The sequence below is a fragment of the Balearica regulorum genome, chromosome 1, assembly GCF_011004875.1.
Source record: "Balearica regulorum gibbericeps isolate bBalReg1 chromosome 1, bBalReg1.pri, whole genome shotgun sequence".
In the NCBI taxonomy this organism is placed as follows: Eukaryota; Metazoa; Chordata; class Aves; order Gruiformes; family Gruidae; genus Balearica; species Balearica regulorum.
This window is the reverse complement of record NC_046184.1, coordinates 117928581-117946677: the sequence shown is the minus strand read 5'-3', so window position 1 is coordinate 117946677 and position 18097 is coordinate 117928581. Positions and strand designations below refer to the sequence as shown.

The 18097-nt window shown below is 39.2% G+C and overlaps 1 protein-coding gene across 4 annotated transcripts in view; it reads left to right on the top strand.

Annotated features, from left to right (window-relative positions):
- Positions 1-16641, top strand: part of HLCS (holocarboxylase synthetase) — a 128369-nt gene extending 111728 nt beyond the window's left edge. For all 4 annotated transcript variants that reach the window (XM_075771708.1, XM_075771713.1, XM_075771731.1 and 1 more), the window contains exons 7-11: positions 1886-1953; positions 2957-3117; positions 6222-6336; positions 11108-11321; positions 11834-16641. In XM_075771708.1, the coding sequence (XP_075627823.1) occupies positions 1886-1953; positions 2957-3117; positions 6222-6336; positions 11108-11321; positions 11834-12005 (730 nt within the window). In that variant the 3' untranslated portion in view covers positions 12006-16641. The remainder of the gene's footprint in view (positions 1-1885; positions 1954-2956; positions 3118-6221; positions 6337-11107; positions 11322-11833) is intronic.
- Positions 16642-18097: the final 1456 nt, after the last annotated feature.

Sequence of the window (18097 nt, the reverse complement as noted above, 5' to 3'; positions counted from 1 at the left end):
TCATACGTTCTCTTAATCATATCTCTTTGTTCTAGAAGCCTGTGTTTTGGATTCACGATTAACTTTTTTTCCCTGCTCTGATTATTTCCTCCCATCATGGCAGCACATCTTTTTTTTTTTTCCTGTTTAAAAACAAATATGTAAATGGAGAAGTAACAGAAATCAGTGTATTTTGACAAAGCCTGTAATCTCTTCCTAACTGTGCTTCCAAATCTAAATTAGATTTTCATGTTGCGAAACCATGAACTTGGTATTGTAACTGAAGTCACGCTGTTCCCAGAAGACAGGGCTGAAGCCTCATGGGCCCAAAGAGGTTTTTCCCATAGGTACCAGCATAAGAAGAGGTGTATTTTTACACCTTCTTACGCTGGTACCTAGGGGGAAATCCTAAAGGTTGGTGATAGGTGATTCTGGTCTCAGTGTGTAATCCATAAGGGCCAAAGGAAAGAATTATCGAGCTGTATTTCACATGAACTGGAAGGGGTCTGGCAAAGAGTTCTTCTGGCTGTTGCTCTTTGACAGCATCCCACTGATTGAGGAGTAACGTGGAAAAACATTGTGGAGCCTGTTACAGCTTCAGTCAGTTTGGGTTCAAGTATTTCTAACTAGCGAAGGCATTTGTGGCTGAAACTTTGCTTGGGCCCTCCAATAACCTCCCATTTTGATCATCACGAAAGCAAGTCAGCCATATGAAAGCTATTCTGAAACCTTGGGGATCCTACTTGCATTTTGCTACCGATACAGCCCCAAGAGTTAGTGACGCCTTGCTTTTCAGCCTGCGAAGCACAAGGGATGGATAGTTCCTCAGCTTGTCGCCTGCCTAAAGACGTGTGTCTGTGAGCGGCGAGGGGGACACTTCTGCTTGCAACTGGTATCTGCTGCCCAGTGATACTTGCTTGATAGCAGAACTGAAAACACCTTTCATAAGTATGTGAAATCCAGAGGAAATAGTTTGGAACGGTACTCTTTGCTGAGTTGGACTCCAAGACAAGATCGCTTTTATATGAATGAAGAACGTGATATTTGTGCCCATATTAGAAGTAGGTTTGTAGGCTATCAATCACTTTCTGGGTTTACCTTGCTGGCAATATCTTGAATATCAGTTTTATCTGTTAAATAGCTCTTCCTGAAAATGTGAAATGGAGGAGGATCGTGGTACTGTTCAGATCTGTTTTAAAGTGGCTTGAACGAAGTTCTCACAGTAGGGTTTTTTTCTTCCTCTTTTCAAGTCTAGCATTGACTCATTTGGTGGTGTTAAAGTGCACTTTCTACTTATCCCCAGAGGAAAGTTAGTATTCTTTTAAGTGAAACTATTTTAAAAGCAGAACACAAGCCTAAAATAAGCCAGTGTTCTCTAGAGTTCTCAGAAGGTGTAGATTTATTTACTGTAGTTAAATCATAATTAGTTCTCAGGGGATAGTGTATCTTTTAAACTGCTTTATTGCCACCATATTGGTTTTCTAAATAATCAGAAACTGCTGCTCTTATATTCTGTAGTATGAACAAAAATTTGCTGTAAGTAGAAACAAATGTCTAGAATTGCTAGTTGTCACTTACTGAAGATAGTGACACACAGAAAATAAGCACTTCAAGCAAATGTGAAGAAATACAAAACGTATGTTGTCAGAAAGCACCTTAAATGCACTATGGCTATAACTTTTTCCAGCGTAATAGATATAGTAATGTTTTACATGATCATTTTTCAGTGAATCTTTTTCTAATATTCTAATGCTTTTTGGTCAAGAATAAATGTTAACTGAAAACAGATAAATGGTAGTGCAATGTTAACGTAAAATATTACCTGATATTTAAGCCTAGATTTTCATGAATGTAGCTTAGTGTTCCAGCTGATAAGTATGGGTTTTTCTTTTTTCCTAATTGGCAGGTTAATGTTCGAGTTGCCTGAGGAGATGGGTTTAATAGCAATTGCTGTTCGACAAACACAAGGGAAAGGTGAGTAAATTTCCCTCTAGGGCTAATAAATGTGTATTAAACATATGAAATAGGACATTTTAATGTCACCTAGCTGCCTTAAAGATACATTATGAGTATTTTTTTATTATATAATCTATGGAATAATCGTGTCCTCTTTTTCTCCTGCTTGAACTGTGCATTCAAACTCAAAACCTAAGCTGATAGAGACCAAAGTAAACATTTTCAGGATGTTTGGTGGCTTTTTGCAGAAATGATTTAGTGGTCTTCTAGTTTCTGCCAGAAAGTCACTCCAGTCAAGGAAACTGCCATCACTACATTTAGTGTAATACAAGTCAGACTTCCAAATCAGAAGTCTTTTTTGACTTAACTGGAACAAGACTGGGTCTTGACTTGCTCTGAGATAGAGGTTTCTTGAGTCTGCAGGACCTCCTTGAACTGTGATGTGGGCTTTCACAATCTTTTGCATATAAATACGAGCAAGTTCTGTCTCTTTCCCAGGAAGGAGCTGGCACTGATTTCAAAGCCACGTTCATTTTATTAGAAGAACACAGTGCCCAGTGTAATAAGCTTTTCTGAGCACAGACCTTCCTGAAGATGGTTACCTGGTTTTCGGTACAGATCTAGCTTGTGTCAAGTTGATTCCCAATGTGGATGGACGTCTAGATGCACACGGGGGATCTTCATAAATACTTCTTCACTTAAACAAAGCAAGATTTTTTGAAATGTGTATGTTACCAGATACTGGGAAAATCCTGGATGCAAGTCGTTTAGGACATTCTAGGAAATTGAGTAGCAGCATGCACATTAAACAACTTCCTGTTTTTTTAAAGAAACAACTGTGCACTTTAACCATTTTTCTTTCAAAATTAGTTTGGAAACTCCATTACAGGACTTATGATAGATTCTTGGATGGATACTATTGAATCTTTCTCTTTTGTAGTTGTCTACATTAACAAAGTGATCTTTTTCATAAATATTTTTTTCTTGAGTTGAAGTTAACCTTTTTTCTCTCCCTCCCCAGGTCGTGGTAGTAATGTTTGGCTCAGTCCCGTGGGCTGTGCACTCTCCACTTTGCATATGGCCATTCCTCTACATTCTAACCTGGGGCAGAGAATTCCTTTTGTTCAACACCTGGTATCCTTGGCAGTGGTAGAGTCAGTTAGATCAATACCAGGATATGAGGTATCTCATTCTAATTTATTTCAAAATTCATGTTTCCATTTTCATTAAATTCAGATTTTAACTATGTCTGCCATGCGTAGAATGACTGAATGCATAATATAGTTCTTCAGCACTAATACAGTGGTAAACTTAGCCTTTCATACATGCTTGATTATTTATGTGGTTTAAGAAATCTAGTATACGTATGATGAATACTGTCTTTTATTGAGCTGATTAAGTATACTGCACTCATTTCGCTCATAATCTTATGAAACTTAAGACTCAGTCTTCAGCAGTAAGGCAAACGTCAATTTTGTTTGTCTAACAATTGAGTTAATTTGTTTTGATTTTGAAGGAGTTGGGGAAGAGGGAGGAGGGAAAAATGCATAAAACTGACAAATCCTTTTCTGCTTTTTTTGTTGGTGCTGTTTCAGTGGCCACTTTATCCCTTTTAAAGGATTTTTCCAACCCTTGTTTAAGGTTGAAAACTGATTTCTAAAGCAAGAACTTAGGAGTATTGCTCTCAAGAGGGAATCAAGTGTCCTGTCATCAGTATTAAAATGAAGAACCAGTCTTCTTCATCACCTCATATATCTGCTTTTTAATGTTACCATTTCCTAATATTTGCTAACTATAAAACTTTGGTATTTTACAGAAGTAGTTAACTAAAGCATATGTTTCCTATATTACAGAAAATCAATGACTTATACACATTTACACATGAACTTTATTATAGTGGCACCCAGTAGCTTTGCTGTAGTTTAGGGTCTGTCAGCCTTTCTATTAAAACCTTCTAACTTCAGTGCTTCATAACTTGACTATAAAAACAAAATGCTTCAGGCTAAAATTTGCAATATAAAATATTTGGTAGAGTGAATAATTTAACCATTTAAAATAGAAGGGACAAGAGTTAGTTTTATAAAATATGAGTCTGACTGGGGAAGGAGTTAATTTATGAATGGAGGTCGTTTTGCTTCTGTACGCCTACCCTGGTATACTGTGGCAATTTTTATTTTGTTCCATTCAAGAGGAAAAAGGTGACTGAAGTACTAAATGTTAATATAAAAATGGTATGCATCAATAATACATGTACTGTATGTAGCACACGTACAATACATAGCTCACTATGACCAAGACAAAGCTACTCAATCTCTTTGATAGTACATCCACCTTAGACAATGGGTGAAATCAGTGTTAAGGATCTGGACTCAAATAAGTTAAAGCAAGGAAATTCAAAGATTTATCAGAAGCTCAATGCTTATATTTCCCCTTTAGACTTAGGTAACACAGGACTTTATGTCAGATAAACATCCACGTCATGCAAACTGCTTTAGCTGCAAACAATGGGCTAATCTATAGGAAAGGTTTAATTCTCTCCTCCAAATTTCCATACCTCTGTGGGGGTATGTCAGAATCTTAATAATACTTCAACACACTGTAGTGTTGTTCACTAAGCTCAAAGTCCCTTTCAGGATTTCCATTCAAAAAATCTGAAGTACCTGTGTCTCAGTTTATCAGCCAGTCATCATTTTTAGGATTGCCACAAATGTTGACTAAACAGGCAGCAGCCGAGACCTTTGTTCTGGGTCCTCACGGAGAAAATCTGAGCGCTCAGTTGGAAGTTTTACTGTCAGATGTTAGTGCCGCAAATGCAAATGGGCCTTATATCAAGAGAATGCTTTGCTTTCCCATTCTGAGAACAGAAGACCTCTCTCTAGTAAGTGAAGATAAGAATGTGCTCCATTTCCAGCATATTTTGTGACACCCATCATTTCTTTGACACACAGATAGCTGTGCAGTACCTTATAACTCTATTTTGCAGCAAAGTGTCTGCTGTGTAGTTTATGTCATGAGAATACCCAGTTGACTTGGTTGTTCTTCATGCTTGCTGTCGCTTCAGTTCCAGAGCTAGTGTCTGGTGTATTACAGGTGTGTGTTTTCCTTAAGTAAGATCAACTGAATAGCTCTTTGGAAGATCTCTTAATAATACTGTTTAACTGTGTCATACTTCGCATGTCTCAGGAGTCTTCTATAAGTCTTTTCCCAGTGCGAAGAGTCACGTTGTTTTCCATAATGAATATGAATTGGTGATACTCTCTCTTAGAATGCTTTGATAGCAAAATCAGGTAGTATTTCCTGTCAATGTATGTGTAATGGACTCCTCTCTGGCCTTTAAATCTGTCAGGAAAGTAGACATGGACCCAGGTGCAGTTTTCACACATCCTGTAAAGGGATTTCATAATCTACAATAGGAGGGAATGCGACTCTTGTAGTCCTGGAGCGCCTCCCATAATTTGCCTCTGGGGATACAGTCATATGCAGTTTTTCAAACTACAGGAAGCACATTTGCTTTCTTTTTGTGTTTAAGTAGCCGGTGCAAAGTTCAGTTCAGTTCTGTGGTTTCAACAAAAAGTTCTCTATTGCACTGGAACGGTGTCACACAGCACAGTTTGTGTTTCCAGCTCCACGGTGTTGCTTGAGCGTAGCTGCCGAAAGCATGAATATATTTAGGACATTACTGAAGTATTTACATAGTTGTGAACTGGAATTTCTCCTGTCTGCTAAATTTCCTTTCTGAAATTCAAGATGTCATTGTCTCCTAGTCTGGTTTCTGCAAGGATCCTCAAATACAGTGTGATGTTATTGTGGGCTTACCCTGATTGTTTATCAGCAGTGAGCTGCAGTGGCTGCCACAGTGTGCATCTTTCTTGAATAGTTTTTTTAAATCTTTAATAGGCACTCATGAATGAAGGAAATGAATTCTATAAAACCTCACAGTTTTGAGACAGAAAATCTCTAGAATCTTTAGTCCCCCTTTTGGTCACTCTAAGCCTTTATTATCTGCTGTAATTTTTTGTTTTGTTTTGTTTTTTAATAAATAGACACTTCTCTCTGACCGCTGCCAACCTCCTTAGTAAACCATGTAACCATGTTACTATGACTTTTGCAGTAACCTTTGTGGAACACTTAAATAGGTTCTCATTATGAAGAGCAGTTGACAGTATCACATTCGGTGTGGCAAAGAGGTACAGAAAATACCGAATATGGAGTGATGAATGAGCTGTGTTCCTATAATCAGTATCGAAGAGCAAAGTGTTTCTAAATGTATGTTTTTCTTTCTTTAGAATATTGATCTGCGAGTAAAATGGCCAAATGATATTTACTACAGCGATCTTATGAAGCTTGGTGGAGTTCTGGTAAATTCTACGCTTATTGAAACAACATTTCATATACTTATTGGTAAATGTCTAGTTTCAAGCTTTTCTATACTGTTTTTTCTGAAGAAATTTGTTATTAATGTCTTTATGAGTTCAAATGATAAGGACAAGAACAAATAATGACAGCAGGCATAAGGAAATAAAGCACAATATTAAATCAAAAGAAAGCACAAAAAGTAAATGTTTTCATTCTTCTTAATAATTCCATATGCTTGACAAGGAAAACGTAAATGCAAGCATCTGGGCTGATGCAGTGGAGTTCAAAGAAAGAGCATTATAGGAGGGAGGGAAAATGTCTCCTTGATGTATTGCAAAACTAGTAGAATATACTGAAAAATGTATCAATTTTTTTTCAATTTTTTTTTTTTTGGCAAGATGACAGATAGTTAAGTAAAGAACTTGCATTTTAAATCAGGAGAGAAAGAGCTACGTACACATAGTAATGCATTTGTCCTTTCATCCTTTTAAAATTTATTCATAACTTGTTCTATTGATACCTTTCTAGAAACTGGAAAATTGCTAGTGAAGCAGCAGTGAAGTAATGATTTGATTAACTAATCACTTTCTTTAGTTCTCTCAAAAAGTAAAATTTGCAAAGCAGTTGGGAAGGCTGAGTCAGGGAGCAAAGAGTAACAATCTGTTTGTTCACTGTGAAGACACACAGTCTAGCTGGAAAGCTGGTTCCAAAAAGGTAGCACAGCCAATCTTAAAAAGACTTTACATCTACTTTCCAGCAAGTCCCAGTGCCATAACAGGGGAAGACATTTAGGTGCACAAATGAGTATTGAGATGTTTTTATCATTTCAAGTCTGATAATCATCCTGCTATTTGTTAAGGAAAGTTTTTCCCCTAACCAGCAGCAGCACAGATCTGTCAGACATGCTTAGAAACCTGCCAGCAGAGCTCTAGGTTCTGGTTCCAAAAGTAATTACCTCTGCTACGTCTAAAAAAAATAAAGTTCCTTAGCAAGTCTAAAAGGTTAAAGAAGATGACAATATTTGGTTTATATTTCAATGTAGCACAATAGATAAGTACAGTATCTTGCAAAGAGAATGTGGACATGATACTGTTTCTGTCAAGGTGCTGTAAATTTTAAAGCACAAACAAGCAAAACAGTTGAAGTAGTCATCACCTCCTTCTGTGAAACATGTCCAGCCATTAAATTTTCTGTTCAATTGTTATGTCCTCATTTTGTAAATAATCTAGATGTACAGAATGGAAGTTGTGCTGAGACACTTAAAAAGTCTCTCTGTGCCCCATCAGCCATTTACTCCTTCCATATGTTTTTCCAGAGCCTGTTCTGGTTAACACAAGAAAAGCAAAAATGGCTCCAAAAATAGTTCATCTTATCATATATCTCTTTGCACATTACATATTTGCTTTGGACCTTGTGTTTCTTACCCTAAACACCAAAACATTCAGAATCGAATGGAAACTTTCTGTATGCATTCTCTCTGGTGTCCATAGGAGTCGTCTTGATGGTGAAAGGTCTGAGGTGTAGGCAAAGATCATAGAATCATAAAATACCAGGTTGGAAGGGACCTCAAGGATCACCTGACCAAACCTTTCTTGGGAAAAGCTCTATCTAGACAAAAGCACGGTCTAAACAAGATGGCCCAGCACCCCGCCCAGCTGCATCTTAAAAGTGTCCAATGTTGGGTAATCCAACACTTCCCTGGGGAGGTTATTCCAATGGCTGATTGTTCTCATTGTGAAAAATTTTCCTTTAGAGTCCAATCAGAATCTACCCGGGAGTAACTTGCACCCACTACCCCTTGTCTTTTCCGTGTGACTCCTTGTAAAAAGGGAGTCTCCATCTTCTTTGTAGCCACCCTTTAAGTACTGGAACGTGGTGATGAGGACTCAACTAAGCCTTCTTTTCTCAAGGCTGAACAAACCCAGTTCTCTCAGCCTTCCCTCATATGGCAGGCTTCCCAGTCCTTTGGTCATCCTGGTGGCCCTCCTCTGGACCCTCTCCAGCCTGTCCACGTCTTTCTTGTATAGCGGGGACCAAAATTGAACACAGTATTCCAGGTGTGGCCTGACAAGCGCTGAGTAGAGTGGGATAACGACTATCTCTGCTGGTGATGCCCTTGTTGATGCAACCCAGCATCCTGTTAGCTTACTTTGCCACTGCAGCACACTGTTCGCTCACATTGAGCTTGTTGTCGACCAGGATCCCCAGGTCCTTTTCAACAGAGCTGCTTTTTCCAGCCAGGTGGATCCCAGTCTGTGCTGCACTCCTGGATTATGTTTTCCCAGGTGCAAGACCTTACGCTTGTCCTTATTGAACTTCATAAGGTTCTTGTTAGCCCACTCTTCCAGCCTATCCAGGTCTTCCTGCAGGGTGGCTCTCCCTTCCAAAGTGTCCACTTCCCCACTCACTTTAGTATCACCCACAAACTTTACCAGGGTGCACTTGATCCCATCATCCAGATCACTTAAGATATTAAACAGCGTGGGGCCCAATATCGATCCCTGGAGAACCCCACTTTTGACAGGTTGCCAGTTTGAAAGAGAGGTATTTGCCACCACCCTCTGGGTGCAGCCTGTCAGCCAGTTCCCCATCACCACACGGACCATTTGTCTAGACCATAACACATCAATCAAAAATGTACCTTTTCATCAACTTTCCTTCACCTGGAAGCCTCTAAGATTGAAACTTACCTGCCACATACTAGTCCAAGGATCTTTTCCATCATTTCAGTGATGTATGCCACTGAGATTAGTAGGGGTGACTTATGACATCTAACTTCTTGTATTAGTCATAGCAGTGAGATCAAACTTCCACAACAGGAAAGGTTAGCCAGATGCATCATCCCCTTTCTACAGTCATGCAGATTCTTTTCCTAGACCTCACTGTTTACATGGCCCTCATGAAGAGTATCCCATAGATGAGGGTAGCGATAAAAATCGAAGATCTTCTACATGGCTTCACTGCTCTGAGAAGTACCTCAGAAGAATAAGGCGAAACACAAACCTGCCTTTTCACCTGTACTGTGTGCTCAAGGCCTCACAGATGATGTGGTTCATGTTTGTATTTTTATTTTACGATTTTTCAAAAATGTTGGGGTTTTTAAGAACTGAATTGTTATGGGACTTTTGAAAGAAGACTTCTGCGGAAGAATATACTTCACTGATGTAGGGGCCAGACTCAGAACACATGTAGGCAGCCAAACACAAATGGAATGCAAGGGACAGCCAACGTGCTTGACCTGCAAAAGCTCTGTCTGCCTCTGTGTGCAGCTAAGGCATGTCCGAGCAGTGCGCAGATGCTGAAGGCAGGGCTCACTCTAGAACCGGAAGATGTGTTAGCCACATCAGCACACTGCAAGATTGGTGCTAAATGTTTATTTTTCACTCTTCTCACATGGGCGATGCAGAGATGCCCTAAGAGTCCTGAGCACCTAATATTTTTCAAATTAGCTGGCTACATTTTTGCCACTGCGTTTATCCCCTGATGCTTCTGCCTCAGCTGAGCTCATCATCTCAGTATGTCTCTCGTGTCTCTTTCAATTTTTGGATTGCTAAGTAGTGATCTCCATACATACAAGCCTGGGTGCCCTGAGTGTGCAAGATGGACTCGAAGGCACCCCACAGTACCAATCACAGCTTAAAGACCACAGTCACTCTCTCTTCGCTTGTACTGTATTTGAGTGTAAACAGCTGAGTTGGAATCTGTTGGCATGTCACATTATCCTTCCCAGTTCATTTTCCTTTGTCTCTTTCTGAAAATACATTTTGTCCTCATTTCCATAGGATCGATGTATTGGTACTTGTGTCACTGTGGCGCTTTTTTGCATGCATTCTCTGACTAGTTAAAAGTCAAAAACCCTTTCCTCTGCAGAGATCCTTCTCCTCATAGTTAATACGAATTATTTCCATACATGAATAGTCTCATTAATAGCAAATTTACAAAACAGTGCATCTGGACTTTCTTGCAGATGGAGGTGTATCATGTCTAAACCTGATTGACAGACTGGGGTTTTATCCCACATGTCTGAGGAAAGAAAAAACCAAATTATTAGGCGAAAAAAATAAACAGGTAATACAATATATTTCTTTACATCCCTCAAAGCCTGTTTCAGCAGACTGCAAAAAAGGCCCCGAGAGCCATGTTTAAATGAGAAAGGCGTTCTGCCAACATTATTCTAGCTGGAGAAATCTCAGTGAGAGACTTGAGGCTTCTAAAGGATATGCTGTGGGAAGATAGATTAAGCAAACTGGAGCCTTACACGGCAAAGTTAGATTTTCTGGGCTTTTCAGAGCAAGCCAAACAAGGCTTATCAGCTGAGTAAAAAGGTTTAATTTTCAGAAAATGCAATCAGCTAACTGTAGTAAACAGAAAGGTCTTTTAATTAAATTTTAGACTAAAAGATAAAACTCCATCTTAGAGTATGATCAATGATTTGCTCTCAATTAGCTGATGACCTGTCAGCTTCCAGGGAGTAAAAGAATTTCTCACTTAAATGTTACTGTAACCAACTTGCAAGTCATCACTTACCATCTTCCTAACCCTCGTTGATAGGACGGTGTGTTGTTGAAAGGACTGCACTGGATTTGCTTCTGCAATTTTGAGGAGGCTTTTTAAGGACGAGAAACAAATAAAATCGGGCTGAGATTTGGAATTACACAAGTAGGAAGATTTAAAGGTGTAAGAGACTGAAGAAAAACAGTTACTGGAAACATCCTTAGAGATATTTGTATCAAGTAGTTTGAATAAAGTACTGACTTTGGTGGTAACAAAGTGTTGGTATTTATAGATCCGTCCTCTTTCGGTTTGTCTTCTTCAGGCTTTGGATTTAATGTGAGTAACAGCAACCCCACCATATGTATCAATGATCTCATCACAAAATTTAATAAGGAAGAGGGGACAAAGCTGAAGGCTTTAACTGCAGACTGTCTTATTGCAAGAACTGTAACTGTGCTGGAGAGGCTCATAGATATTTTCCAGGAGAAGGGGCCCAACGGAGTTCTTCCCCATTACTACAAGTACTGGGTACACAGGTAAGTATGATGTTCTTCTCAAACTTTCTTTTCAGAAAGTTGAAAAGAACTCCTAGATATTTCATCTTTTTCTACTTTTTCTATTAGTTCTACTATTTACTAGCCTTTAAAACTAGTTACTTAATTAAAATATACTCCCAAGTAGGATGTATGTTTTTAAGGGAGACTAAAAATAGCACATAGTAAAATCAGTGGGCTAGCAGGAGCTAAAGAATGCTTCTAGGTATTTTACATCTCAAAACAAAGGGAATTGGGAGTGATTTATTTAGCTAGTAATGAAGCTGCTGTACTCATGTCTTCTAAAAAAACCAGACTGTTTGGATTAACTGTTAATTCCACAGAAATAAAGTAAAGCAGGTAGAAAATGCTGCTAAAAATCATGCTGTATAAGGAACCAGTGAGGTGAGAAACAAAAATATTCTGCTAGACAGTAGTCCTCTAAGCGATTTTTTTAATTATTTGTACAATCTCCACAAACTGATTCCTAACCGTCTGGTTGTCTTTGTTTGCAGCGGTAAGCAAGTCCGTCTCCACAGTGAGGATGGCCCAATTGCATGGATAGTCGGGATAGATGACTACGGATTCCTTCAAGTTCATGAAGAAGGCAAAGGTGTGGAGTCTGTGCACCCAGATGGCAACTCTTTTGACATGCTGAGAAACCTGATAGTCCCAAAGCATTCATAGACCTCCGAGTTCACAGCGCGAAGGGAGGCTCTTTAATGTTTGCCACCAAGCAGCTAAACTTGCTTAAAGGTGGAAAGGGTAGCTGATAGCTTAATTTTTTTTTTTCTGCTGATTTTTTGATATCTTTGCTCTTTGACATGGATAATTTCAACAATTGTTAAGAAAAGTTAATTATCTGATTGCTAAAGGCCTTTATTCTTTCATATCAACTTAAAAACGCATCTATATTGCCATTCTTTGTAAGCGTCTATTCTTTAAAAGGAGCCTGATTGCAAAGGGATACTTTGCAATGAAGAGAACTTTCTCTTCATTTACACACTGTATTTGAGAAACTGAAGTGGCTACATATTTCCTTTTTGTGTCTCTGCATTTTTACTGTACTTTAGCACAATGCTGTACAATATTTACATTTTTACATGTTTTTTTAAACTAAATTCTGGTTTGTGTGCTGTCTGCGGTGGAACCAGCTGGAAGAGCTTATCGTACATTTCTGAGTTACTGGGATTACCACTGTGTTGAAATTCAGGTCTAAGTGTAGACCCTTGCTGATTTGGTTCTTCTCCATGTGTGCCTGTACAACAGTTTACCATGCTGTGCTTTGGTCTCAGGTCTGCAGGTCTCTCGTGGCTGCCTTGAGTTTTTGGAGAGTTTTCCATCAGCAGTTAAGAGCTGTGGTTGGTTATCCAAATCGTTTGCACTCTTCTTAATCGTTTGCTCTTCTTAGTCAATGGGATCTGAGTAAATCACCTCATATCTCATTTGAATCATTGTAATCCAAGGGGCTTTAGACCCAGTAAGAACAGCCCACTGGAGTAGTGGATCACCTAGTTGCGATCTACTTATCCAGGTTATTGTAGAATCCCATGTCAGGAGACGGAAGTCCTAAGTAGTTTAGAATTGAAGAGTAATTCTATTGTAATAGCAATGAAGTTAAGCGAATAAATATGAGAAGATTCCCAGCTCTTAAAATCCATGCCGTAAACAACTACTACAGTGAAAAAGAGAAAACACGCATTTAACCTGTGTCCAAATTCTCTTCCATTGTTTCTGTCGTCACCCTGTTTCCCAAGGCAGGGCATCTGGTTTGGCTGCTAATCATTAAAAGCGAGAGGTTTAACACCTGCTGACCTGAAAGTCGGCTTTGGGGGCTGGCCGCACAGTTCCGGGTTAGGTGTAACAGCTTGGTGATGACTGGAAAGCCCCGTGAAGCAGGCATGTGGGAGCTTCCGTGCGAGGGCAGCTTGTCGGGTTTTTCTCCTGGGCAAGGCGAATTTGCAGCAGGAGGCTTGGCCACCACAGCACTTCAAACAGTCCTCTGCAAATGAAAAGTTTGTCATAGGTGTGATGTGGCCGGCTTCATTTCCTCAAGTAGGCAGCACTGCTTATTACCTTACCTTGTCCCTACTGAAGGTGGATCAGCCAAATTGGTTTCCACAAAGGACTTCTGTCTAGCAGCCAGAAATGGGTTTTTTAGGTTAAAGTTCACCTCATAAACAATCTGAACATGTTGGTGGATTGTTACAGTTACAAAGCCAAGAAGTCTTAAAACAAGGAAACTAGTCTGTAATGGTAATTTAGAGTAATCCTCACATATTAGGGTTTAGGTGGTTTGGCAGCAAGTGCTAGAAATTAAGTTGTCCCTATTACATTTAGGATTTTATGCTCCATATCACAGTAGATTTGTCTGTGTGCCTGGTTGTCTGTACCCTGCTGTTTTGTTTTCCCCCATGACCTGCATCGACTGCACACCAATATTTCATAGAACTGTACAGAGGAGTGCAGACAGCTGTTAATTGGCATAGTTAAAATGATACACATGAACACCAGTTTTCGCTTTTTCCCACCAGATGCTTTCAAAACTGCTTTGGGCTGCTAATTTTTGGCAGCTACTTTTATTTCAGAATCAAATATTGATGCATACTATAATCAAATGAAACTTGAGTTGGAGTTAATAAAGTTTAAATAAAAAGAAGCAGCCATTTATGTATACTTACAGAAAAAAAAGCGTGTACATGTGCATATGCACACTCACATCTTCCTTGTGCATCTTCTTCTCTACCTTTTCCTTCAAGCAGCTTATGAGCGACGCAGGCTGCTGCAGGTCAGCTGTGGGAAGCATGGTGCTGGTACTGTTTTTCCACCCACAAAGTTTTACAAAACTTCAGATCTGAACCTCAATCTGATATTTGTAGCTAAAACACTGTCTCTGTTTTGGTACTGTAGGGTGTGCCTGTAGGAAGCACCTTTGATTTTGTTCTTATTCCAGATAGACTGTCGGGTGCCTGTAGAGATTTCTTTATATGACCGGGTCATGCATCAGGTTTTAGCTTGAATTGCTTCCTTAAAACATGCTCTCTCTTCGCTAGGGACAAGCACTGTGAAAGAATGATGGGGGGAATGATAAAACAGGTTCCTGTGTGAAGGGCAGAATGGACCTGCAAACCTTCGCTCAGCTACACTACCACAGTGTCTGGGCAGCCAGCATATGGGGGTTTTAATAGTAAAATGCTGCAATATTTCCTGGTTGCCGTTGTTCTTTTGGATTTCTTCATAATCTTCATAATGAAAAGCTTGTTCTTCTCTCGCTCTGGGTTGTAAGGTTATTCTGAAAATGTTTGCCGTGGAAAGAAACTTTGTCTTGAACTTCTTTTCTGCAAATGAGAACTAACCAAGTGTGGCTGTGTCGCAGCATGGGTGGGTACTGTGGGAACTTTGCTTCTATTTTTTAGTTGCCTATTCTGTGTGTACGAAACTCCCTGTTGTCTTGAGGAAATGGCCTTGAGTTGGATGAAGCGTTTGTTAGAGACCTGACCTTTCCTTTAGAAGAACTTAAGAACTTCACAAAGAAAATGTCCGTTGTCTGGCGAGCAGCTGCACAAGGTCCTTCCGACTGGCAGCTGCTCCTGGGGAGAAGCCAGTGGACCTGCCTGCACCACGCTCACCTTCGGGTAGATGGGGAGTGCAGCCAGCGATCTTACTCTCTTTATGCCACACTTGGCACACCCAGAAAGCCACAATGTTTTCATATGGAAATCGTGGTTACTGTTGTTCTTTACGTAGGACGTACAAATGTGGTGTAGAGTGTCTCTGGTCATAGGTATGGAGAGGATCAGACAACTCCAGATCCAGAAGTAATGCACTGAAAATGTTTGATTTCATTCAACTGTCTAGATTAGTAAAACACCTCTTTCATTGTGATGCTGATGTCATATCTTAAACTATTTTCTTGATGAAGTGCTTTCAAAAAACATTTATTATGGAGTTCATATTTCTGTGACTTCATTTTTTTCCTCCTGGACTCTGTTACAACATTTCTCATTACACATTGTGAAAATATTTGTAGAGATTGTTCATTGATAGGAAAACTTCTGCCGAGCAAGCGGGGTGCGTTGGCACGTGTCTGCGTTCAGAAAGAGTAAGCAAGCGGGTTGGGTCCCGCTCTTTCCAACGAGTTGACAAAGTCATAATGTCCTTAAAGTTTAAGAGCTCAAGCACTACATCTCACTTCTAGTAAAAGGTTTTGTAAGACTTCAGAGCATTTTTTAAAATATCTCCCAAGAAATACCATCTACTTCAAGGGCTATTACCTAGAAATAATATTAAAGCATTTCATTCTTTATGCTGCTACGTCATTGTACAACTATTTTTTATTTCTTTGCTTTTTCTGAGTCAGCTGCAAGACATCAGCTGTCTAAAAAATTACTCTCTGCAACTCCTTTGGAATATACAGTAGCTGTGTAAATAAAAAATGGAAGTACAGCTTAATATCTGTCATGAAAAAGATTTGTGCTGCAAAGAGCCGATTCCTGGGGGTGACAGGTTTGATAAAAGCATTTGCATGCATACCTTACTGCTGTGATGCACCGCACTCGTCAGACACCAAAGAAATTAAATCTGGACTGAGGAAAGAACAGAGGTCAGAAACTGATGGCGTGCCGCAGACTGCGGTCATGTCACACACAGCTGAGAAAAAAGAACTGCAGGGAAGAATTGTAAACCCGTGCTGTGCTTGAGTATCCTGCATTAGCACATTTCATTAGCGATTCTGTGTTATTTTCAGTTCTGCAAGAATCTTCCTTCAAAATGCAACGTGGCTAAAATACAATAAATAAATAAATAAATAAAATCCTTGTATTTTGTAGCACATTAGCTGTCAAATATAGTACATATTACAATTGAAATAAATTTTCAAATATGCAACATTATTCTTTGTGAAACCCTGTGGTTTTTTAGTAAAAAAGAAAAACAGCTCACTTTTCCTTTGGCTACAGGATTTTATTAACGTTTTATCAGTTTTGTTTTACATAATAAATAAGCAAAAATGCTTAACATTTTTAGGTAATACATATATAGATCTGAGCATTAATAGGTTGTTTGTTTTGCGTGCTTTTTCACCTACATTTGCCAAATAGCTTTTATCTGCGTCATATAAAAAAAAGCAAAATCTAATGTTCAGGAAAAAAATGGAATAATAAAATTTTCTCTGTGTTGTTTTTGAAGTATTGACTAAAATGTTGAAAAAATACTTGGTGTCCTGTTTTGTGATTTTTAGAGAAATACTGGTTGGTGTGCTGGCAGGTTTCCCATTCATTTGCACTTGCTCTCAGTGATACATTCTTCACTTTTACATCTGTTGCCCGCTGTCCTTAATTTCATTAAATTCCTTTAATTCCCTTTTTCCAATTACAGGACTACCACAACATGGAGAGAAGTGTCTTCCCTTATCGCCTTACTTACTTTGCGCTGTTTCTATTAGTAGGATAAAAACTTTGAGACCTCAACATGGGATTAACGTTTCCAACTTCACATTTTGGTGAAATACTCCCTCTCTTGCTCTCTTTCTCTCTCTCCTCCTCCATACTGTTTACTTGCTAGATCTGAACTAAGAGTTAAAATCTTATCAAGTCGCATGACAAAGGTGTCTGTAGTGGCTCACACAAGTACAGTAGAGAGAAATTAGGTTATTTTTCATAATATATTCCAATTCACACTCCACTTCTCTGACATAATTTTTTCCAATTATTAAAAAGATTGCCACCACCAATGGCTGTGCCGCCTTCTGCGGTACGAGTGTGCTGTGAACATCTGTAGTTTAACTGACTGAAAGTCCTATTTTTTCCTCAATATAATTTACCGACATTCCAGATGTGAACGTGCAACTGCTGTTTCTATTTTGGAATGGCAGGAAAAATGTTTCACGCATTTGCTTTTTTAATCAGAGGTCTTTTCTAAAACCTACACCATCTTATCATACGTGAATGTGTAATTGATTCGTTATTGCCTAACAGGGAAAGTTCATGTACCTGAATATCACATACTGTAAAACATCTGCGGGAGTATGATGGAACACCTCCTCTGCTTGGGCGCATTGAATAAAGCCTGGAAGTGTGAATAACAAGGTAGACGCTGGAAAAATATTTTGTGGTATTTTACTGAAAAATACCAATGGCCTTTTTTTTTAACCGAAGCCTAATTTGTATGTTCCTGAAAACATGTTTTTATAGTGAGAAGTACTTACAAGAACAGAAAAATACACCAGATGATTGACTTTGTGCACGGCACTGCCGCTAATGAGGTATAGAGAAAAGTGTAGTATGAGAAAGTTGTGCATCAGGTTTCTTTTGAGTGATGCGAACAATGATGTCACTTACTCCTTCACAGGGCACAGCTTTAATTTAACAAAATTAACAAGTCTCAGCGTAATTGTGTCTTTTAAGGCATTGGGCCCATTTGTTAGTAGCACTGGCTGGGAAGGCTGTTAACAACAGCCACTGCGACACAGCTTGTGTCTCAGCCAGTTGTACAGTCAGAAGGACAGCAATGGTTACTCGTAACATTTCCGTAGACTTGCAAACGTCCCCGCGTTAGGCGAACCAAGGGTGCAGGTACACTGAGTGGGTGAATATGCTGGTTTGGCTTCGCTCTCCTTTTTTTAAGTTGGTATTCTGGGACTGACCGATGAGATATTTTTTGTTGTGTTTATCATGAAAGAGATTTTTCATGCTTTTTTAGCAAATGAATAAGTCAGACACCTGAACTTCCAAGTGAAGAACAGTTTAACTTCGTAATAAAGCCTTCTGTTAGCCTTTTAA